The 24251-nt window shown below is 34.5% G+C and overlaps 1 protein-coding gene and 1 long non-coding RNA gene across 3 annotated transcripts; one reads left to right on the plus strand and one right to left on the minus strand.

Moving 5' to 3' along the window:
* Positions 1-5615: 5615 nt before the first annotated feature.
* On the plus strand, positions 5616-6986 carry LOC132562173 (uncharacterized). The gene is made up of 2 exons (XR_009554745.1): positions 5616-5722; positions 5795-6986. It is a non-coding gene; the product is annotated as an uncharacterized LOC132562173 (long non-coding RNA).
* Positions 6987-7327: 341 nt separating this feature from the next.
* LOC132562174 (protein YIPF3-like) lies at positions 7328-23975 on the minus strand. 2 transcript variants are annotated; one of them, XM_060226904.1, is made up of 11 exons: positions 23937-23975; positions 21508-21601; positions 21158-21231; positions 20465-20571; positions 20166-20211; positions 19620-19712; positions 18880-19011; positions 15658-15780; positions 14264-14387; positions 13908-14009; positions 7328-8600 (listed from the first exon to the last, which is right to left on the minus strand). In XM_060226904.1, the coding sequence occupies exons 1-11, from the start codon at positions 23967-23969 to the stop codon at positions 8590-8592; spliced, it is 939 nt and encodes a 312-aa protein (XP_060082887.1). In that variant the 5' UTR covers positions 23970-23975; the 3' UTR covers positions 7328-8589. The 2 variants fall into 2 exon arrangements, with proteins under 2 accessions (XP_060082887.1, XP_060082889.1); XM_060226906.1 differs by lacking the exon at positions 7328-8600 and adding an exon at positions 10217-10391.
* Between the last annotated feature and the right edge of the window lie 276 nt (positions 23976-24251).

Raw genomic sequence — 24251 nt, forward strand, 5'->3', positions numbered from 1 at the left:
TTTGTGTACACTGTTTCATGCAAATTTTCCATGAATACTCAGTGAAGTTTGTTTTGAATTCTACGTTTTCTGAGAGTAGTAGTACATGTTGTATGGTATAATGTAGTGTTTTGTGTCTGTGACACTAAGACACTGACTCACATGTGTACACTTGTAAATCAAAATTTATATTTATGACCAATAAGGTGATGGATGAAATACACTTAATGCATTCAGTAAAAAATTTTATAAATCCTTTGAAAATGTGGTTTGAGGGGGAAGGGGTATACCAGTATACAATGTACATGTGTCTTAAACACATCATTATAATGACAGGTAATTCAAATCTTAAACCTTTGACTCAATTTTAACATACATAATAATTTGACATAGAAACACAAATGACAAAGGCCATTTTTGATTCATGCCCAGACTTCTAGCTGTGGCTTTGCCTGTAATATACACATATCACTACACACTGTCTAGTCAGTGTATCTCCCACATCAAGGGTGTAACTTATTGTTACCTTAGAACATTGTGAATGGATAGGTTTAACTATGGTATATGTGTGTAAAGTATTGTTTTGTGTCGTTTATGTATACATCCATCAAGTGAAAGAGAGATTGGGTTGTCCTTATCAAAATCTACAGGTTAGTCCAGTGTGCTAGAAAACACATGAATGACTTAGAGGTCAAATTTATCATTTGTTTTGTATACTGTCTTTGTTTTTCTAATAGTTTTTAGTGATTACAGGTGATTTAAAACATTTATATTGTATGTTTTAAAAAAAAAAGGGTTCTCATTTACTTTATCTGTAGTTGTATCAAATATTAAATGTATTCGTATGGGTTTCTGGTGGTATAAATTTAAACAAATTATAGATACAAACATCATACAATACTCATCAATTTCCCACCGTTATTTTAGCCCCTGGTGTGTCTTTTTTTAAATAATTTGTATTGAAATCCTGTAGGAAATTCAAAAGATTTAACATCAACACTGATTTTTAAATCACTTGAAGTTCTACAAACAGAAGACTTTGTTTGTGTCAATACACAGGATTATTTATATTGACAACTTAATGCAATTTCCAACCTTTGTTTTTATGTTTTTCTTTTTAAAAATCAGATGTAGGATATTTTGTTGTTTTAGAGAGGGGAGATAACTCTGTAGTTCCCTTTTTCATCTCATAACAAATTCTCTGATATTATTGTACAAAAGACACTGTATTTTACATGTAAGTTTTGTCTGTGATACTGAAATATGCCACTCCATTCTACTCTAGAAATGGTAGAGTTTGTTATACCATGTTGTAATCTGTATCATTTCATCGAGATGTGGTAATACTCCTATAAATATCCAGGAGATGACTACACAGTAGAATTAGACCCATGTTATTATGGATGAAAATGTTGCAGGACAGTTCAGCATTACAACATTGGTCCTACTCCACATCAATTGGATTTATTAGCCAATTCTTATGGAACATATTTATATGCCTCTGATAATACCATGTAGAAAGGAGAAAAAGTTTTAAAGCTGAACACATCATTATGTTTATTATTTGAAGCATACATATTACTTCATTATCGTTAGCTGCTTGTCAGTGCCTCAGGTGCATGTCAGCACAACACTTCAGATAACAGGATACATACTTGAATCAAGGTAGGATCATAGTATTGGAGTACATCTTGATAATAGTGAAATACAGCTTTCTATTGGCAACACTTGGTGTAAGACCTAATGCAGAGTTTTGGCCCTTTAAGACAATGCAGAATTTTGGCCATTTCAGACCTAATGTATAGTTTTGGCACTTTAAGACCTAATGCAGAGTTTTGGCCCTTTAAGACCTAATGCAGAGTTTTGGCCCTTTAAGACCTAATGCATAGTTTTGGCCCTTTAAGACCTAATGCATAGTTTTGGCACTTTAAGACCCAATGCAGTTTTGGCCCTTTTAAGACCTAATCAAGAGTTTTGGCCCTTTTAAGACCTAATCAAGAGTTTTGGCCCTTTAAGACCTAATGTAGAGTTTTTTGCCCTTTAAGACCAAACGTAGAGATTTTAGCCCTTTAAGACCTAATGTAGAGTTTTGGCCCTTTAAAACAAACCTAATGTAGAGTTTTTAGCCCTTTAGAACTTTGAAGATTGAAACTTTGGATTAGTCACACTACTCTGCTTCTATTACTAGTTACAAATTCTAGACATGTTTCTTATTATACTGTTTAGTAGAACTCACCTGGTATTTTCATAACACAGTTAATAACTGTCTGAATGTTTGAAATACCCTGTTAATTAATCCACTGAAAGATGATAGAGAATTTCTCTACCATTGTTTTGAAAGCTGTAAGAAATTAAACGCTTGCAACAGATATTTTTGATACTGTTTCAGTTAGAGTTACTTAAGAAAAAATGCTGTACGTAAATGTTGGCATAACGTAAACAAACACTTATACGAATTATTTTTGTTATGTTACATTATGGTACAGGTTGTTTTTATCCCGTGATTACCTCGTCATATTGATTCATAAACCTGCTCATTCATTTTTCTGATTGTACCACTATAAGACAGCTTAAATGTTCAGATAGGCCTACGCAAACACATTGATCATATCTGTTTCTGTTGTGTTTTACTTGGTTTCCTGATGAAATAGGTGCATACTTTACCTTTTATGTTAAACTGTAGAGTATGATTTCTTCTCTCACAGCATATATTCATAGCATAATCTGTATTATATTTGTAGTATGTACATAGTATAGAATTTTTATAGCACATTTTTATTGAATGGTGATTTTATCTTTCTTTCGTATACCCTTTATTTTGCAATAAATCATAAACCTTATTTAACCTCTGACTGAAAGTTCAGAGGTCATGGAAAGTGCTCCTTACAGGACAATAGAATAGCATGCTTGGCATGGGCTTATTATGTGACAATGAAATAGTATGTTTGGCATAGGCTTATATGTGAAAAAGAAAACAGCATTTTTAGCTCACATGGTCCAGTAAGCTTATGTGATGTGGTGTGGTGTGGTGTCCAAAGTCCAGTATCAGTGTGTCAACCTTTACCTGAATTCACTATGAGTTATGAACAACTATAAGTCATGAATGACTGAGCAGATTTTGACCAAATTTGATCAGGAGCATTCTTCAGGGGAAGGGGGATCTAATTTTGTATAAATGGAGGTCATAGTAGAGTCCAAAAATAGGGAAAAAATTTTCTTACGTAGAATTATTTTTATTTTGTCCGGATGTGGTCTGAAGCATTATCTTTTGGGGAAGATGCATTAAACATTGTTTGGTCCCTTCACCCTGGAACACTCCAACTTCAAAAATTCCTTCTTCTGCTGTTGGATTTTCTTCAAATGAAAGGTCTGAAACATTCTTTTTTTTTAAATGGGCTCAATCTTGTATTGGTATATACATTGAAACTCCTCACTGCTTAGAGGCTCAATAAGGTAAATAGTCCCTCTTCTCTTATTGCAGGGAAAGGATTTTGTCAAATTGGTTTTAAATTTCCTTGAGTGAAGGGGCCTCAATTATGTATAAATCTAGGGTCTGGTCCCATTTGGGGCAAAGGGACAGAGCCTAATATGGAAAGTAAGAGGTGAAATCATTATGTTTCTATGTGGATAAAGATGTTCTGAAGCTTTAAAATTCCTCATCTCTTGGGAAACACCAATAGAATTATGACTAAAAATGATTATGCTTTTGATGTGAAGGCTAAGAGATCAAGGTAAGGGATACAGGCCTTAAGGACCTTTTGTCTTCAAATGTTTTGGCAGGATCCTTTATGTAGGAATGAGGGTGATATTTGTCACTGTGAATAAAACTTAAAATGAGAGCTGTACACAACATGTTTCCTTACCAGTGATGATAACAATTGACAATTATAATTTCTTGGGATACCTTAACCCTGATCTCATTACTGGACATGTGAAGGCTAGTTAATGGCACTTTTCCATTGCATTTAAATAATTGTTACTGTGTTTTGTCTTCCGTCCGTATTTTTATTTTCTGATACTATATCTTTGCCAAAAATATGGTGATATAAACATTAAACAAAAGAACAAAAAGATTTGACAGAATTTAGGTGGAATTCTGTGTTATCAACAAGCTTGTAAAAATACTGACAAAAAAAATGACACCTGGAGACAATATCTGTTTTGATTACAATCCTTTTTATGTACCTCAAGATTATTCTTAGTCCCTGAAATGTCAAGACTGCATTGTCTAACCATTCAAATGTACCTGTACTGATGTAGAATTTAAACAATACTTTATTGTGTTATATTGTAGTTCAAATAATACTTGTGAAAAAGAGACAATTGTCCTCAAATGTACCTATTACATTTTTCATTCAATTTATTTTTGTATATTTTATAAATAGCTTTGATTATAAAGTTCACGACATAATGAAACTTTGACCTTTCTGTATATATGGTTTTTGTCGCTGTAGACTTACTATCAACAACAACTTGACGGTGTTATTATTCTCTGCCATTGCTTGGTAAACCTAGAAATGCTCCCTATGTGAAAAGTTAGAATTAATACAGGTGTACATTGAAATGTTTTAGAGAACCATTGAGATTTAACAAGATATGTGCTTTAAAGTGAAATAGTGCTTTAAAGTAATATACTTCTCCCTATGTGTGCTAAATTTTTTCTGTATTTTGTCATTTGTTTTTAAGAATTTTTTCCTATGTGTGATAATTTTTTTCTGATTCAGTTTGTCCCCAGTCTTTGTGATAAAACTGTGGGATGATGTAGCATTGGCTATTTTATATACTACACAATCAACTCTGTTAATCATATCATTGAGGTAGTCTTCAGAAGTACTTGGATTATTTTTGTATTCCACATATGCCAATTAAAGAGTTAAAATGGAAATGAGTATTAAGTTGTGTGTAAGTGTGTATAATGAAACAAGAGAATGTATGCTTCCTTTAACCTATTGTCTCACTGTCCTCCTGTTTACACTCCTCTGTAATCATTAATAATATTCACTCAGTAATTCTGTGTCTGTGTAGTGTGTAAAAAGTCTCGGTAAACTCTATTGACTTTATACTGATGTATTTTGTTATCATGTCCACCCTGATATGGTTTTTATGGTGTTATAACATGCTAATGGACTGTAGCATCACAAACAAAACATCAAACATATTGCTTATAGTGTTAAATGTCCGATAGTTAAAATGCTATTTCTACATTATTTTATGTAATTATATCTTCATAATGCTTATATTCTCTGTCATAATATCTTTACCTTGTGTCTTTGTAACTTCTCAGACCTTTGATTTAAGGATTGGTTCTTCTGTCAATTTCATGGAGTGTTTGTTGAGTAAGTTGTTTGATACAGATTTAATCAAATCCATCATGATCTCATACATAAGCATTTTTTTTAGCCCACCAATTCAAATCGCCTTGCGTCCGTGGTCTGTCGTCTGTCTGTAAACAATTCTTGTTACCGCTATTTCTGGGAAAGTACTGGATGGATCTTTCTCAAATTTCATGTGCAGGTTCCCCTTGGTCCCTAGTTGTGCATTGTACCTTTTTTTGACCGATTCAATTTCAAGATGGCCGACAGGCAGCGATCTTGGAGTTTGAAAGTAAAAGTTTGAGTTTGAAAGTAAAAGATTAATTCAAATTCAAGATGGTTGACAGGTGGCCATTTTGGAGTTTGAAAGTAAAAGTTTGTTACGGCTGTTTCTGAGAAAGTACTGGATCTTTGTCAAATTTCATATGCAGGTTCCCCTTGGTCCCTAGTTGTGTACTTTCTGGGAAAGTACTGGATGGCTCTTTCTTAAATTTCATATGCAGGTTCCCCTTGGTCCCTAGTTGTGCAGTGTACAATTGTACAGTTTTTTGGACTGATTCAAATTGAAGATGGCCCTACAGCTATGAGTCAATAACCACCTTCAGTTTGAATATCATGCATAACTGGTATATGCAACGCTTATTTCACACAAGCATATTTTCTTCGATATTCTATCATATTGATTCAAGACCATGTCCATTATCCACCTGTAACTGACTGCTGTCTAATAATACTTTGGGATCTTTTTCAAATGATATTTGCCAATAGGTGTTTAATAAAAATATCTTGTGCCATCATTTAGTACATTCAATGAAGACCAGTTCATGAACATTTACAACACCTGCAACATAAAAAAAAAAAACAATAAACAAATCTTCAAGAACTGAAAACAGATCCTCAAATGGTGGGCGCCAAGATCCCACTGGGATCTCTTGTTTTTTACTGATATTTAATTCATAAAAGAAAAAAAAAATTGTCTGCTGAAATTTCCAACTGGTGAAATATCAGAAACCCCTGCCAGTACACAGTTTTGGTGTAGCACCATACTACAGGATGTGCTGTTTATTTTCACATTGCTGTATCAACATACTTTAGTTTACAATTTATACCATCTATGTTGTGGGTGGAAATCCATGTAGTCATGAAGATCTTGCATGATCATGGAAGTTACCTGGGACATAGGATCACTATTTTCACAACTTCAGTCACTGAATGGTCTACTGGTCCGAGTATCAAAGATCTTTCTTAACTTAAGTCACTGCAACGGTCTACAGGTCCCAGTTTCACAAATCTCCCTTAACTTATGCAGAACTTAATTAATATAGAAAAGCATTACGTTAGTTAAGGAAAAACTTAATTTTACAGAAGTCACATTAGTTATGTAATGCTTTCAAGTGGGCAATTTCAAGTTCAGGTAAATCCCTTAAGTTAAAGAAGATTTGTGATACTGGAGCCAGGAATAAAATGTTGGTGTGGATGGGTATAAATCCATTTGTCTTAATGTCTTATGAATGATATTGTAGGACCAAAGTCATATTTTATAGGAAATTATGGTTTAGAAGACCAGTGTTGCATCAGATTGTCATTTATAACTACTGTATGTTCTCTATATGTTAAAAGTATAAAAAAAAATTCTGTATGTCTTGAATTTTAAGGAAATCTTTTGTTTCTGCGTCAATAAATAATTCCATGACATCATCTGCTTTGCCTTTTGAATATGAGTTTGATGGATTCCTCTGTAAGGCATTTGAAAATTCTTCTTAAGAAATAGTGATTATAATCTTAAATCGTCAAATCCAAGATGGAAGGCTTTTTTTTCCCCCTCGATCAGTCCCAAAATTAAAAGGCACAACAGTGGACCAAGGATAAATTAAATATGAACTTAATGAAAAAATCTATCTCCTAATTCTCAAGATCAGAATTGTTTAAGGATGCATGAGGGGCAATAGACCACATATGTAGGGTAATTTGAACGACCCAATTCGGAGGTCTAATAATAAATTTAGATAAACAAAACAATAAGTTTGATCCATAACTTAAGTTTTATGTTTTATTTACAAGTATTTTATATATAATTACATTTCAGTTTCGTTCTGTCTTTGACAGAGAAACTTTACAGGTGAATAGATACAAAAACATAGTCATCTGTTATAAGAGGCCATCCAATCCAGTGTTTGATTTGTTAATGATAGCGATACAAAGTACTTAACTGTACTTGTCCCACAATGTTGTTTGATAAATATAAAATATGCTGTCCCACACAGGGCCTGCTTTCTACAAGTACAAGATTCCCAAAGATAAATAAATCTTATATTTCACTGAAATAAGAAATGTTAGGACATTTTATGTATACAAATTTTGTGATGAATCTGAAACAATTACTAGTTCTCTTCATTGGTTAGATTTAATATCCAAAACATGATACAAGAAAACAGGTTTCCAGATACATGGATGGTCACAGTGTATAGGGATTAATATCTTGTATCAAAAACAAGGTTTTTACAAACCAAACTTATCATTTTATACAACATTCTTTTATTTATTTATCATTGCACAGAAAATAAAATCATTAATATATGTAAAGTATTCCACCTACATATCACCCACCAGGAATACACCAACTAAACATAAAGGTTACCATAGTGACAACCTCTGAAATAAGCATGTTTACAGCTCTCACACAGTAGAGCTTACAGGATCAAGTAATACTGTACTGTGGAGATAATGAAAAATTAATTTAATATTGATGAATAAACTTTACAAATCTCATCATCTCTTTTAAAACACAAAGTATTCTTCTGGTTGCATAGATATGCATATAGCTTGTGACATTACATGGTGATTTTGGACTCCTTACAGGTCAGACTTGACTTTCTGACAGGTGAGTCTTGAACTCCTGAGGGGTGAGTCCTGGCTCCTCACTGGTGAGTCCAGAGCTCTTAATAAGCTAGTCATGAGCTCCTGACAGGAGTCCAAAGCTAATGATAGATGAGTTCAGAGCTCTGAATTCCTGACAGGTATACCTCAAGCTCTTGACAGGTGTCACAAGCTCCTGAAAGGTGAGCCCCTAGCTCCAAACACAAGAATGGAGCCTCTGACAAGAGAGACCAATGTTACTGACAGTTGAGTCATGAGCTTGAGAACAAGACCTGTTGACAGGTATGTCCTGAGATCCCAAGGGGTGAGCCCTGAGCTTATGTCTTTGAGTCCTGAACTCCTGAAATGGGTTTCCAATGATGAGTACTTTGTAGATTTAGAGAGACATCAGTTATCACAGAAAGACCTTGCTGGGCAGTCTTCAAATGGACGCTGAAAAAGATATACAGAAACATTAGAGACCACTTTCATAATTGTTTAAATATAAACCTATAACACCTTAATTTTCTTATAATAGTACATATGATTAATGTTTTTCGCTTTGTCTTTATTTATCCCCTGATAACCTAAAGTATATCCTTGCGTATGTATGTATTTACATATTTCAACTCTATTTCCTTTTTCTATACAGCAATCGAGTAATAGTCTCATTAACATAACTTTTAGGTAATATGGAATCCTATCATTCATAATGATATACAAAACAACACTCATTATTTTCTGTTGTTCTCTTTCTGACATGATTATGGTTCAAATATATATGAAAAGAAAATAAGGATTTCTTGTTTAAGTTCACCAAAATCTGCACACTTGTGTGTACCAACTACAAAAAAGATTTTTGGATTTCCTGTGAAGCTAGGCGAGTTCAAATAAACTGTCAAGAGATGCATCTCTTTTAGTTTACTTTCTTAATTATTCACTAGTTATACTGCCACTTGTAACTACATTGGTCTTTTTTTTCCAAATCTATATAACTAGGATAAGGGAGGGATGGGAACCATGCATAGATACATTATACATTATGAGTGCTGTTAAAAACTAGGAAATGTCTGTGAGACATGCTTGCATTTTTTCCCCATGCATATTAGTTTTATTATCTAACAAATTCCTATAAATAGTAATGATGACCTTGAACCCTGAAATAAAAATGAACTACCTTACTTAAGGAACAAAATATTTTCTTTTAATATCCTTTGTTCAAAAGTCACTAGTGTGATGGCCCTGATTTTTAGCTGGGTCTATCCCCCGTGAACAGCCCAGGTTATTGTGTAGTAGCTGTTGGCTAATCACCACATCACTGAGTTACATGTGGGAGGACTGTCACATTGTACCGAGAACAATTGGGGTAAAGTGCTTCACCCAAGGCACAACCACAACAGCATTAGACAGTTTGTAATCTCAGTTTCCAGAGATATACAAACCACCCTGGATAGAATCTAACCGCAAATCTCGGATCTTCACCTGAGATTTTAAAGTCAGTTTGTTTATCTGCTGAGCTGATGATTTTCTATTAATAGTAACAGTCCCCCTGTCCTGTCACACTGCAGTAGAAACTAATTTGAGGTATTCTCATGCATAATTCTTTTGATGTTTCCTCATTGTTTACCTTCTGCATTTGATTTCATCAAAAAGATGCTGAAGATGTAAGGATGAACAAGAGAGTCAACAGAATCTTCAGATTTAAAAGAGATATACAAGATTCACACGCAGAAATCATAAGATTAAAGTCAATATACAAATTCTTAAAAGAAGAAAAAAAATAAAACCTCTAAAATAACAATCTCCAGAAAGTCTAAATACCTATTACCTTTAATATCCAGGTAATTTAAGGTTTAAGGAAATGATCCTTCACCAATGCATTGCTTGAACAACAGATAGAACTGATCAATGTACTTCTGTATGTTAATTTACTACATACATGTACAATATTATAACAGACTTCAAAGATAGAGTTATCACAAAGCTCAAAATGCTAATTTAACAACAATCACTTAGATATATGAAAGACACCATGGAAGATATATGTATCATATGATATATGTCCGATTTTTCAACACCACTGCCAATACAGACCTACATACGAAATACTGTAGAAGAGAAAGCTCAAACCTGGCAGTGCTTTTCCGGTTAAATTGGCAGCAATTTTTATAAGGCCTTGTTGACCTGCTGTATTGACGAGTTGTTTAGCCACACTGGGCATGCCCAAACCTGCTCTTGTGACATCTGCAATGTGATACCCAATTAGAGTGACACTAAACAAGCTGGTGAACAACAGATCTACCCAGCTGTAAACACCATCTCCCATCATGTCATTAGTAATTAATACTGAAGTACAAAGAAATGATAGGAATGTTACAGAAAAAAATACAAATCATTCCAGAGTAATATAAAATGAAATTCAGCAGGGGCTCGTATAGATATACCCCAACCCCAACCTTGTACTCAATGGTTTTATTTGCAAAATGGTGTAAGGTGACCTTTGACCTCAACCTTGATTAATAACCATCAAAATCAAAGGTGTAGACTCTGTGTTGTGATACTTTGGTGTGAATCTGAACTATATCACTTCAGCGGTTATGATATATCTTATACACAGACTTTTTCGTTTCAAAGAGATCCAGTGTGACCCTTGACCTTTAACCTACATTGACACAGTGTTAATATGAACTTAACTTATTTAGGGCCTATGGATGCAAATGATCTTGAACAGACACACAAAGTAATAACTATATATCCCTCTCTCCCTTCTGTAAGTAGGTGGTGTGGTTAAAATATTGGTATCGAAGACAATTATTGGACCTACATGTATGTAGAGAATGAATCTATTAAAAGATTTAAGATTCAATTAGCAATGCTCTGGGATAACTTTGTGAAATTTCACTAAATATTTTGTTGAGGTACAAAAGAAAAGCACATTGTGATGATCATTCTGATTCAGTAACACAATCACATGTTGACACTGGTCTAAATATTTTGTTGAGGTACAAAAGAAAAGCACATTGTGATGATCATTCTGATAAACTGAACAGTAACACACTATCACACTGTTATGATCACTCAGATAAACCTAACAGTAACACACCACACAGTGATGATCACACTTGTAACACACTATCACACTGTGATGATCACTCAGATAAACCTAACAGTAACACACTATCACACTGTTATGAGCACTCAGATAAACCTAACAGTAACACATTATCACACTGTTATGATCACTCAGATAAACCTAACAGTAACACATTATCACACTGTTATGATCAGTCAGATAAACCTAAAAGTAACACATTATCACACTGTTATGATCACTCAGATAAACCTAACAGTAACACATTATCACACTGTTATGATCAGTCAGATAAACCTAACAGTAACACACTATCACACTGTTTTGATCATTCAGATAAATCTAACAGTAACACATTATCACACTGTTATGATCTATCAGATAAACCTAACAGTAACACACTATCACACTGTGATGATCACTCAGATAAACCTAACAGTAACACACTATCACACTGTGATGATCAATCTGATAAACCTAACAGTAACACACTATCACACTGTTATGATCACTCAGATAAACCTAACAGTAACACACTATCACACTGTTATGATCACTCAGATAAACCTAACAGTAACACACTATCACACTGTGATGATCACTCAGATAAACCTAACAGTAACACACTATCACACTGTGATGATCACTCAGATAAACCTAACAGTAACACACTATCACACTGTGATGATCACTCAGATAAACCTAACAGTAACACACTATCACACTGTTATGATCACTCAGATAAACCTAACAGTAACACACTATCACACTGTGATGATCACTCAGATAAACCTAACAGTATCACATTATCACACTGTGATGATCACTCAGATAAACCTAACAGTAACACACTATCACACTGTGATGATCACTCAGATAAACCTAACAGTAACACACTATCACACTGTTATGATCACTTAGATAAACCTAACAGTAACACACTATCACACTGTGATGATCACTCAGATAAACCTAACAGTAACACACTATCACACTGGCTTGCTGTCCTGGTATGTGGAGTTCATTATAGTGCTACCAGTGAGTACCATTATTAACATTTAGTTATGCAGTGTGATGTTCTACATAGTTAGGAATTCTAAGATCTACAAACTCATTCAGAGAGATGTAATTAAATTGTTACAGAAGGAAACACAAAGTGATGCACAGATCAACAGAAGAGATAGAATTAGCAGGAAATTGATATGAACCAGATAAATAAACACAAGAGAGAGGCGGCACGGCTGAGTCATTTAAAATAAATGTTGTGTGTAAATATTCATATACTCAATTGCTGCTATTTTTAAAACCAAGAGGCCCAATGAACCTACAGTACTTACCTGGTATATATATGCCATCCAAATATCAGACCTCTCAGCCTTTTATTTCATGAGAAGAAGACGTTCAAATGTTTTTATAAAAAATTTGACCCTCGTGACCTTGAATATAAGTCAAGGTAATTTTTTTCCCAAATTTTGTAAGCCTTCATTCTAGGAATTTCCAGCAAAATGTCATGCCTCCAGGCTTTTTAGTTCATGAGAAGAAGTTGTTTAAATGTTTTAACAAATTTGACCCATGTAACCTTGAATATTAGTAAAGGTAATTTCTTTTCTAAAACTTCGTTGAGCTTCACCCTGGGAACATACCTGCAAAATACATTCCTCTAGGCCTTTTAGTTAATGAGAAGAAATTGTTTAAATGTTTTAACAAACCTGACCCTTTTGACCATGAATATAAATCAAGGTCATTTCTTTTTGCAACCTTGCAAGGCTTCATCCTAGGGACATACCAGCCAAATATCAAAACATTTGGTGAACCTTTAGGTTGCTTAAATGAAAAAGTTGACCCAGCACACCGGACTGTCAGTGGACGGCCAACGAACGCCACAGCATAAGCTAACTCTGTCCTTTGGGCCAGGTGAGCTTATGATGGAAAATGAACACTTCAGTCCACTTACAGAAAAGTTTTTTTTGATATGTTATGAGTTAAAAAGTCAAGGTATATCATTTTTTTGATGAAATGAGCTTTGATATTTTCATTGTTGATATTAATGGAACAAGGAGCATAAGCCTTATGAATTGAACTGATTTGCTGGACTACTATTTAATCAAAACAGAGTATTAATGGCATTTTTTGCTTAAGAGACAATCTGATGAACCCCAAACCACAAATTAAAGAAGGTACCCATTAACATTTCATTTTATATAGCCCATAAATTTTTCATTTGAGGCAACATTTGTATCTCTAAGAAGTGCCTCCTGTCTTTTATGCTTATTTGGGTGTTATGGAGAAAGATTGAATAATTGTAGCAGCAAAGTTTTCGAAAAGATGTTGTTGAAGTTACTACAATGTGTTATACAGGAGAGTTAACATCAGAATTAACTAACAATTTGGTATTTCATTTTTTTTCTGAATGTAATCTATTATTAAGCAATTAATTCTTAAATAAATATATGGAAAAAAAGTACAAGAAATTTTCACATTTTGATCTCAATGATTTAGTATAAATAGCATGGTTCAGCAGTGTGTTAAAGAGGAAACTGAACAATATAAGGATGAAACACTAAAACCTCTAAAATCTACAGACATTAAAAAGACATGGTTAGTAAAGGCAAGCTAACACATGCAAGTACAAACCTAGCACATCTCACTACAGTAAACTGTAGCCCTACCTTTTACTGCTTTGCCTAGGTCACCTGCATTAGGTTTAATGGCAGCTGGCACTTCTTTAATTGGAACCTGTACACCTCCACCACCGAACGCTTGCGATAGATCTGCACAGACATAAAATTACAACTATTATCACTCTAATGATGTATAAATCATCTGTAAAATCAATTAATATTTGCAGATAGGAACACATTATTGGGAGTAACATAGCACTAATATTTAATTTATCAATTTGGAATATTACGGTTAAAATTTGTTTATAATTTGACAGCATCATATTGTAATGATGAATCCATGAGGAACATCATCAAACAGTGTTCTGTTATAAATATCTTACAGTTAGTTAGAATTTGATTACCTTCCACAATTTGATGATAAGCGAAGTGTAGATAGAGGAGGAAGAGGAGATGTAGGGTAGCTACTGCAGCACAAACAATAATTCTTTGTGTTTGTCCACTTGTCCGTGTCACTATGATACCAACCTGAAACACAACAGCAATCAGAAAATCATTATTCATGAGACTGATCCAGCGATATAAAATATAGCATTGGAAATAACAGCTTTAAATGCATTATAATTCCTAAAACTTCGTCTTTCAGTGAATTTATATAATTTTTATCAATTCCTTACTAAAGGTGGATATTACAAAACTGGGTACCTTGTTAACTTTTTCACAGACATCCAACTCAACATTCAGAAAATGATTAGAGGCTCAATAATATATAAATGATATAAAAATAGATTCACTGCAAATGTGCAATTATATTTATTTTGAAACCACAGAAAATCTTGCAGTCAATTTCTTTGGTAAATTAACCTATCAAGTTATATAGCACTTACATCTGAAGTGTTGTAGTTCAATGATTCAGTAAAATAACCTAACACCCTGATACAGTACTTACCATCTGAAGTGTTGTAGCTCAATGATTCAGTAAAATAAACTAACACCCTGATACAGTACTTACCATTTTAAGTGTTGTAGCTCAATGATTCAGTAAAATAAACTAACACCCTGATACAGTACTTACCATCTGAAGTGTTGTAGTTCAATGATTCAGTAAAATAACCTAACACCCTGATACAGTACTTACCATCTGAAGTGTTGTAGTTCAATGATTCAGTAAAATAACCTAACACCCTGATACAGTACTTACCATCTGAAGTGTTGTAGTTCAATGATTCAGTAAAATAACCTAACACCCTGATACAGTACTTACCATCTGAAGTGTTGTAGTTCAATGATTCAGTAAAATAACCTAACACCCTGGCCCCACTTGTATAAAACATCTCAACTTAAGATTTCCTCAAGTCGAGATTTTCCTCAGCTAATATCTCCTTGAAAATATCTTGAATAAAAATTCCTCAAGGAATTTCAGGACATCCTAGCCGATGACTTCCTCCTGTTCCTTGAGAAAATTTTATACAAGCCGTTTTTGAGGAGATATCAATCGAGGATTCAAGTGAAATGTTTTATACAAGTGGGGCCTGATACAGTACTTACCAACTGAAGTGTTGTAGTTCAATGATTCAGTAAAATAACCTAACACCCTGATACAGTACTCACCATTTTAAGTGTTGTAACTCAATGATTCAGTAAAATAGCCTATCACCCTGACTCAGTACTCACCATTTTAAGTGTTGTAGCTCAATGATTCAGTAAAATAGCCTATCACCCTGACTCAGTACTCACCATTTTAAGTGTTGTAACTTAATGATTCAGTAAAAGCCTATCACCCTGACTCAATACTCACCATTTTAAGTGTTGTAGCTCCACCAATTATTGCCCATAAAAGGTAGAAGAAGATATGGTCATGTGATGTATGAATAAGTGTACCTAGGAGGATGACCATGCAGTGACCGAACAGCCCATAGCCCTGTAAAGGTCAAACACAACTCAAGGTCAAGGTCAAACAGATAACAAAGGTCAAATTCAAACACACATTATAAATATAGGTCAAACAGACAAATACACATCAAATTTTATCACCAAAGACCAGACATCAAAGTCAATGTCAACCAATATATACTCGACCAAAAAAAAACCACACAAAGTTCCCCCTGCAGTACACCTTAGCTGTAAGGAAATAATGGAAGATTTGGTCACCGAGACAGGAAGTGTATCTTGACTGGATGTGCAGACATGGCCTGAATAGATTTGGAATGTGTCTGTGGAAGCATATGATGTTCACTGACGAGTCTAGATTCTGTCTGTATCACTCAGGCAGAAGAAAAAGGGTATATCACAGATGCGGTGAGTGTTTCACCGATGCATGCCTGGTTGAAGGCAATAGATTTGATGGGGCTTCTGTAATGGTTTGGGGAGGCATCTTCCATAGAGTAAAATACCCCTTAGTGATCCTTTATCCAAACCTCAATGCCATTCGATACAGAGACCAGATCCTCCAACCACATGTCCTTCCACTTCTCAGATGTCATAACCTTAATTTTCCAGCATGACAATGCTCGACCGCATGTTACCAGAGTCTGTTTTGATTTTCTCACGGCAAACAACATTCAGCCTCTGGAATAGCCCAATGTAGCCCCGAAATGTCTCCCATTGAGCATTTGTGGTATGAGCTAGACAGACGTATTAGAAAACCTCAATATCCCTTAACTTACTGTGCCTAGTTGATCGCAGCACTAACACAAGAATAGAACAACAATCCCTTAAGGTGAATAAATGTTCTCATGAATTCAATGCGTACGAGAATCTGTGCAGGGATTTGTTCAAGAGATGCCCAAACCAGGTACTGAAGTGTCATTTTGTTTTTGGCGGGTATCCAATTTTGAGTAACTACTGATGACATGAGTGATGTCACACATATTTTTCATCTACAGTATTGTAAGGAGTAGACTTGTCCCTTCACATTGATATCTAATTCCACAAAATGTCATAGGCTATTAATTGCATAATGTAATTGTGCGTTTCTTTTTTGTTGAGTACACATATTATAGGTACAAGTTAAACTTCAAATGAAAAATAAGTAATCCAACAGTACAAGTATACAACACAGTATTGTATTTTCAATGTCTAGTAAAGATCTCATTCATTTGGAATGTGCTATGATATATGTGATAGCAAGGTGTTATGATATATGTGATAGCAGGGTGTTATGTTATGTGATAGCAGGGTGTTATGTTATGTGAGAGCAGGGTGTTATATTATGTGACAGCAGTGTTATGTGGTGGCAGGGTGTTATGTTATGTGATGGCAGGGTGTTATGAGACATGTGATAGCAGGGTGTTATGTTATGTGATAGCAGGGTGTTATGTTGTGTGATAGCAGGATGTTATGTTATGTGATAGCAGGGTGTTATGTTATGTGATAGCAGGGTGTTATGTTATGTGAGAGCAGGGTGTTATATTATGTGATAGCAGGGTGTTATGTTATGTGAGAGCAGGGTGTTATATTATGTGACAGCAGTGTTATGTGGTGGCAGGGTGTTATGGTATGTGATGGCAGGGTGTTATGAGACATATGATAGCAGGTGTTATGTTATGTGATAGCAGGTGTTATGTTATGTGATAGCAGTGTTATGTGGTGGCAGGGTGTTATGTTATGTGATAGCAGGGTGTTATGAGACATGTGATAGCAGGGTGTTATGTTATGTGATAGCAGGGTGTTATGTTGTGTGATAGCAGGGTGTTATGTTATGTGATAGCATTGTGTTATGAGACATGTGATACCAGGGTGTTATGTCATGTGATAGCTGGGTGTTATGAGACATGTGATAGCAGGGTGTTGTTATGTGATGGCAGGGTGTTATGAGACATGTGATAGCGGGGTGTTATGAGACATGTGACAGCTGGGTGTTATGAGACATGTGATAGCAGGGTGTTATGTTGTGTGATAGCAGGGTGTTATGTTATGTGATGGCAGGGTTTTATGAGACATGTGATAGCAGGGTGTTATGTTGTGTGAAAGCAGGGTGTTATGTTATGTGATGGCAGGGTTTTATGAGACATGTGATAGCAGGGTGTTATGTTGTGTGATAGCAGGGTGTTATGTTATGTGATGGCAGGGTTTTATGAGACATGTGATAGCAGGGTGTTATGAGACATGTGATAGCAGGGTGTTATGAGACATGTGATAGCAGGGTGTTATGTTGTGTGATAGTGTTGTGTTATGAGACATGTGATAGCATTGTGTTATGAGACATGTGATAGCGGGGTGTTATGTTGTGTGATAGTGTTGTGTTATGAGACATGTGATAGCATTGTGTTATGAGACATGTGATAGCGGGGTGTTATGAGACATGTGATAGCGGGATGTTATGAGACATGTGATAGCATTGTGTTATGAGACATGTGATAACATTGTGTTATGAGACATGTGATAGTGGGGTGTTATGAGACATGTGATAGCATTGTGTTATGAGACATGTGATAGCGGGGTGTTATGAGACATGTGATAGCAGGGTGTTATGAGACATCTGATAGCGGGGTGTTATGAGACATGTGATAGCAGGGTGTTATGAGACATGTGATAGCATTGTGTTATGAGACATGTGATAGCATTGTGTTATGAGACATGTGATAGCATTGTGTTATGAGACATGTGATAGAAGGGTGTTATGAAACATGTGATAGAAGGGTGTTATGAGACATGTGATAAAAAGGGGTTATGAGACATGTGATAGAAGGGTGTTACGAGACGTGATAGAAGGGGGTTATGAGACATGTGATAGAAGGGGGTTATGAGACACATGATAGCATTGTGTTATGAGACATGTGATAGCGGGGTGTTATGAGACATGTGATAGTGGGGGGTTATGAGACATGTGATAGAAGGGGGTTATGAGACACGTGATATCATTGTGTTATGAGACATGTGATAGCGGGGTGTTATGAGACACGTGATAGTGGGGTGTTATGAGACATGTGATAGCGGGATGTTATGAGACACGTGATAGCGGGGTGTTATGAGACACGTGATAGCAGGGTAAACATAAAGATGTAAGATATAAACTTACCAACATGGACATGATCTGTAACATACTGAGACGAGTATTACAGACAAATGACAGGAACCAAACAAATGCTGATGCTCCAAACCAGTAAGTAAAACACACTCCAAAGGCAGTGCCCATCAATGTTCCCTCCTCCTGTCACACAATTTATAACAGATATGAGCTCATAGAAGCAGTAGATATTGAAACAATGTGAACAAATGAATCTAAAGTCTCTGTCTTCTTTAAGGAAACACTGTTTATCTAAACGGAAATATGCTAAATAATTTTCTGGATAAATCTCTGGAGTATATGAATGCCCTGTTAATGGGGTAAAATGTCTCAGATTTACTTGCTGATGATCTCATTATCATATGACAAATGATATCACAAAATGTATTAACAATGTAAATTAGTTCTTGTGTTTTGATAGTCAGGTTGACATATTCATAATTTATCAACACAATGGCACATGACAGTACTATGATTTATCAATACTATGTCACATGACAGTATTATAATTTATCAATATAATGTCACATGACAGTATTATTAATTTATCAATACAATGTCACATGACAGTATTATTAATTTATCAATACAATGTCACATGACAGTATTATAATTTATCAATATAATGTCACATGACGGTATTATAATTTATCAACACAATGTCACATGACGGTATTATAATTTATCAACACAATGTCACATGATGGTATTATAATTTATCAACACAATGTCACATGACATGATAAACGTACTACTCTATGGTCTGCAGTCTTCATTTGAAACAATAGTAAGGCAATCATTGTGAAGATAACCATCAAAGGTCCATACAACTCTCGGGAAACTCTCTGGAAATAAAAATAAAACTTTGTACATATCAATGGTAGATATTTTTTCCTTCTATTTTAATTCTACACACCAACGAGGAAGAATAAAAAAATTTCAACTTAAAATGTGTTATCTTAATACACAGAAGTGTTATCAAGTTAAATGTGTTATCAATACCACAAAGGTGTTATCAAGTTAAATATGTTTTCAATATCACAGAAGTGTTATCAAGTTAAATGTGTTATCAATACCACAGAAGTGTTATTAAGTTAAATGTGTTTTCAATACCACAGAAGTGTTATCAAGGTAAATGTGTTATCAATACCACAGAAGTGTTATCAAGGTAAATGTGTTATCAATACCACAGATGTGTTATCAAGTTAAATGTGTTTTCAATACCACAAAAGCCTTATCAAGTTAAATGTATTGTCAATACCACACGATACCACAGTTATCAAAAGCCTTTTATTAACCTGTTTCTGTGCTGTAGGCCTCTGGGGAATGAATGACCACAGCAACCTAAAAATAGAAAACAAGTATTTCAACAACTGAATCAGTTAATGATATATTTGAACTTCAGTATAGGTCTCAGTAAATAGAAGTTTTTCTTATTGGCTGATTGGATTTTTTTTTAATTGCTAACATCTGAAGTTCACATCAGCTTTAAAGGACTTTTGCTTCATATCAATTAAAGGATCGTTGGAAAAAAAACAGGAGAAAAGTTATTTTCAACTATATATATATCAAATACAAATTTTATGGAAAGACTTGCCTTGATCTTACTTCATGAGGCTCAACATTGAAGTAAGGGCGGAGAATATCTATATTACCATAGAGATTCCAAGCCTTACTCGCTTGCTGTTTACCCGACTGCCACATCTGTCAAAATATTAAGAATACTGAAATCTAGACTAACTTTAGATACATAAAGATCATTGCAATGTGTTGACCAGAGTCCAATGTTCTGTAGAAAATTGTCAATGTATAGTTTACCGATGACATCACAATTATCATTGATGACGTCATGCAACCAGTGATGACAAATAAACATTCTGATGGAAGGAGCTGAAGAAGGCAAACATGCTTTGTAGACAGTGTCTTGCTTATTTCATCTTTAATATATGGATATTAATATGTAGATAAATCATTGTACTTAATTACCATAAATTTGAAGGTATAGTGCACACTTTTTTTAACAAAAAACTGTTGTGTCAAAAAGGGGGTGCATATTATATGCAGGATAAATTAACCTTATAACAGCATGAAACATACCATGGCATAATGTAAAAACACATTAATTTACATAGGCAGAAGAAGATGTGTGTTGTTGGGGTTTTTTCTAGTGAAAAGTCAAATTGACTAGTTAGAGTCTTCCCTATAGATACTGGTTCGCAGCATCTTAAAATACAAAAACAATTATGATGGCTACATGAATGAAAATATTAATTCCATTCATGAATCTTACCATAGCGGCAACATTTTCGCCTAGCCTCTGTCGAATGTCATCTCCCATCCCCTTCTTCTTTCCTCTGTCAGAATCTGGATGTTTAATCAAAGCACAATATTAAAATGCCAGCGTCCAAGATATTTCGTACCTAGTGTATATATCTGGTAAAATGCCTCTTCATAATACAAAAGTTATTGGAAATATCTTGCAAGACTTATGATATACTGCAAATGGTATTAGTATTTGAGCTGATCTATATTTTCATTAGAGTCGTTCAAACTTTAAAAACTATAAAATACTTGTTCTGACATTATATATTCTCCAAACTAAACCAATTGAATGCCTATTAAAACTGCATCAGTTTATACCAGAGAAACTGCTGTCATAGTCTGATGAATCATCTTTGTCCTGCATCTCCTCCACATCATCCAGGTCTATCACAGCTGACTGAGAGGCAGCCCCCTGTTACACATTTAAAGACAGAAAGCTGTTAAATCTGATAGGAAAATTACAGGAAAAGGCACAATGAGCACGAATAATTTAACTATATTTATCACAACTATGAAATCTTGTAAAATGAAAGTGATTTCAGACATTATCAGGGTCTTTGGGGCAACTCCGTAAAAAAGCAAGCACAGCAGAAAATATTGCACAGCTCCGTTGTTGATGCTTAGCAATCTCATCAATATTCTTATCTTCTCCATATGTGTCTGATTTTGGCTGGAGAAGTTTCTGTACATAGAGATCTGAACTATCATCCCTAATTAACGAAGTATTAATCATAACAACAAAGTGGTGATTATCGATAATTGTTTGTTTAAGTTTAGCTAGGAATTTAGATTTAGTGAACTGCGATATCCTGTTTCGAAGACATTAATGATGATACTGAATCCTGTGCATCACTAATTTACTGCACAATTTATCCAGCGTTCTTTTCAGTCAGGTTAGTGTTTATTAATTTGCCGACTTGCAAAAACAATTTCCTTTCAGTCACCCCTTACACAACGACATACTAATATCTAAAATTAATTAGGCACATATTTATTAAGCCAATTCACTTGTAAATTCATCTTGTAATTTACCAACTTTCTGTTGTTGAGTTTGATTATTTCAGACATACTCACATCTCTTTGTGGATATTCCAACTTAAGAAAAACTTGATTACCTAGCAACATTTGTCTGTCATTAATATAGATAACCTTTTCTTGGTGAAACCAAGTGAGTTAAGACTGAATTATACACATGACCGTCACATGACATCTAGATTATTCAGATATACTAGTGATAATTTTTTATTATTTATGCCAGACAGACATACCTATTTTTGTCACATGAGCTTTATTTAAGTTGTATTATAGAAGAATATGCTCTGGAATATAATTACATCATGTAACCATATTGATTCCATTAATGTTTGCCATGTGAATTCCTGGGAGATAAAGGTGACAACAAAAGCTTTAACAGGTTGGAGTTTCGGTTACAACTGAGAGAGGTATTTTGGTCTTGTACAAATTGATAGTATGTGTGTAACACTGGTAAAATACTAGCGAAAATACACTACTCAGCTAGGAAGAACTTCTCTTAAGCTTGACTGGTGGAGCATCAGGCTAGTAGGCCAGGGGTCCCGCGTTTGATTCCTAGCGGAGGCATTGAAATAAATAATGACCTCTGTTACACATGCAAGCTCTGAAAGGTCAGAGAACATGAAAGTAGCTGAGTGTTCTATACATGTGAATAGGCATTCCATCAGCATGCAAGCTTTTCTTTGCATGTACTTGTCAAACTAAATTTAGTAAGTTTGTCTGTATGTATGTTCAGGAAACTAAGGATTTTTACATTATTAACTTGTGTCCATAATTTGGTGTGCTATATATGACCAGCATTTGGACAAAGATGTACAGCAGTCGATGCTTAGCACAGAAATACTATAGTATAAAGTTAAGAATCTATTGACTCTACATTACTTGGTCGAAGTACTTACTGTACAGAATATATCAGTATTGGAAAATACACATTTAAAATTTTAAGACTTAAATTATCTGACATACGTAAAATAATTAGACTTAAGCTTAAATTTCTAAATCCCTTTAGCACTGTATCCTTGACTTTAACTATGCATCAATTCATGTTTTGAGGACGTATTTAATAAACCATTACAGTTATTGAATAAGCACTTATGCTGTTTTATATGTGAAGTGATATCAAATTGTTACTAAAATGTCATGAATCATAAATGTTTCCAGAATAGTGAAACATATTTAATACTATAGAGGGACAGAAAGCTTTTTTCCAAATGGACACCTCAAGTCGAACAAGAGGTTAATCCTGAAAAGATTTCTTAAAAAACGTTGTAACCTGGATATAAAAAAGAATTTCTTTAATCACAGAATTGTAGATACATGGGATAATTTACAGCAACATTTCATCGATGATGATAATGTGTACCATTTCGTAGAATTGTAGATGAACACTGGAAAAATAGTCGGTTAATGTTTGAATTCAAATTTAACAGTTGGCTCTACATAGCTATTGTACAGGAGGATGTTATTTTATTCGCTGTATATATATTGTTGATATGGATATAGAGGCTTTCAACCTGCATCCATAAGTTTTCCTAATAAATCCTAATAAAAACTTGTGAAAACTTGTGACCTGTGAAATTGGGTTTCCTAATTCTCAGTCACATTAAGTAAATTTCTTCCTTGACTATTTCTCTATTAAATATTTAACAAAATCGTTGCGAACTTTTGAAAAAATACTGCGGTGGAAGCCACGGATACATATCAATTACCAATACCTGATTTCGTCGGTCACCCAACGTGTCAGCCATGATGTCAACAGTGGCGTGTGCAATGTGAAAATCAACACGGAATCCGGATTTCTTTGGTACATAAAACAGTGACGAAACTTGCTTCGAGTTTCACCTCAAAATAAAGGAACTGTGATATCAATCACGACTATAAATACACTGACCTAATTAATGAACAATAAATTGAAAATCAATTAGCTGATTTACATAGATCTACAGATTTAGAATTTGATTAATTTTTCATTTTTTTACCTATGGATTAAAATTCAATGCATTACATATACAATAAAACACGGATAAGTC

Source organism: Ylistrum balloti, unplaced genomic scaffold, assembly GCF_031769215.1.
Source record: "Ylistrum balloti isolate Yb309-2 unplaced genomic scaffold, AGI_CSIRO_Ybal_v1 Utg371360, whole genome shotgun sequence".
Lineage (NCBI taxonomy): Eukaryota > Metazoa > Mollusca > Bivalvia > Pectinida > Pectinidae > Ylistrum > Ylistrum balloti.

What these genes read in the sequence shown, in the direction of transcription:
- LOC132562174 (XM_060226906.1), bottom strand. Translation starts at nt 23,969, where the DNA reads ATGGCTGACACGTTGGGTGACCGACGAAATCAG. An exon ending in TACAGATCATGTCCATGTTG is followed by an intron (nt 15,781 to 18,879) that starts GTAAGTTTATAT and finishes TGACCTTTACAG; the next exon opens with GGCTATGGGCTGTTCGGTCA. An exon ending in GAGCTACAACACTTAAAATG is followed by an intron (nt 14,388 to 15,657) that starts GTGAGTATTGAG and finishes GTTGTGTTTCAG; the next exon opens with GTTGGTATCATAGTGACACG.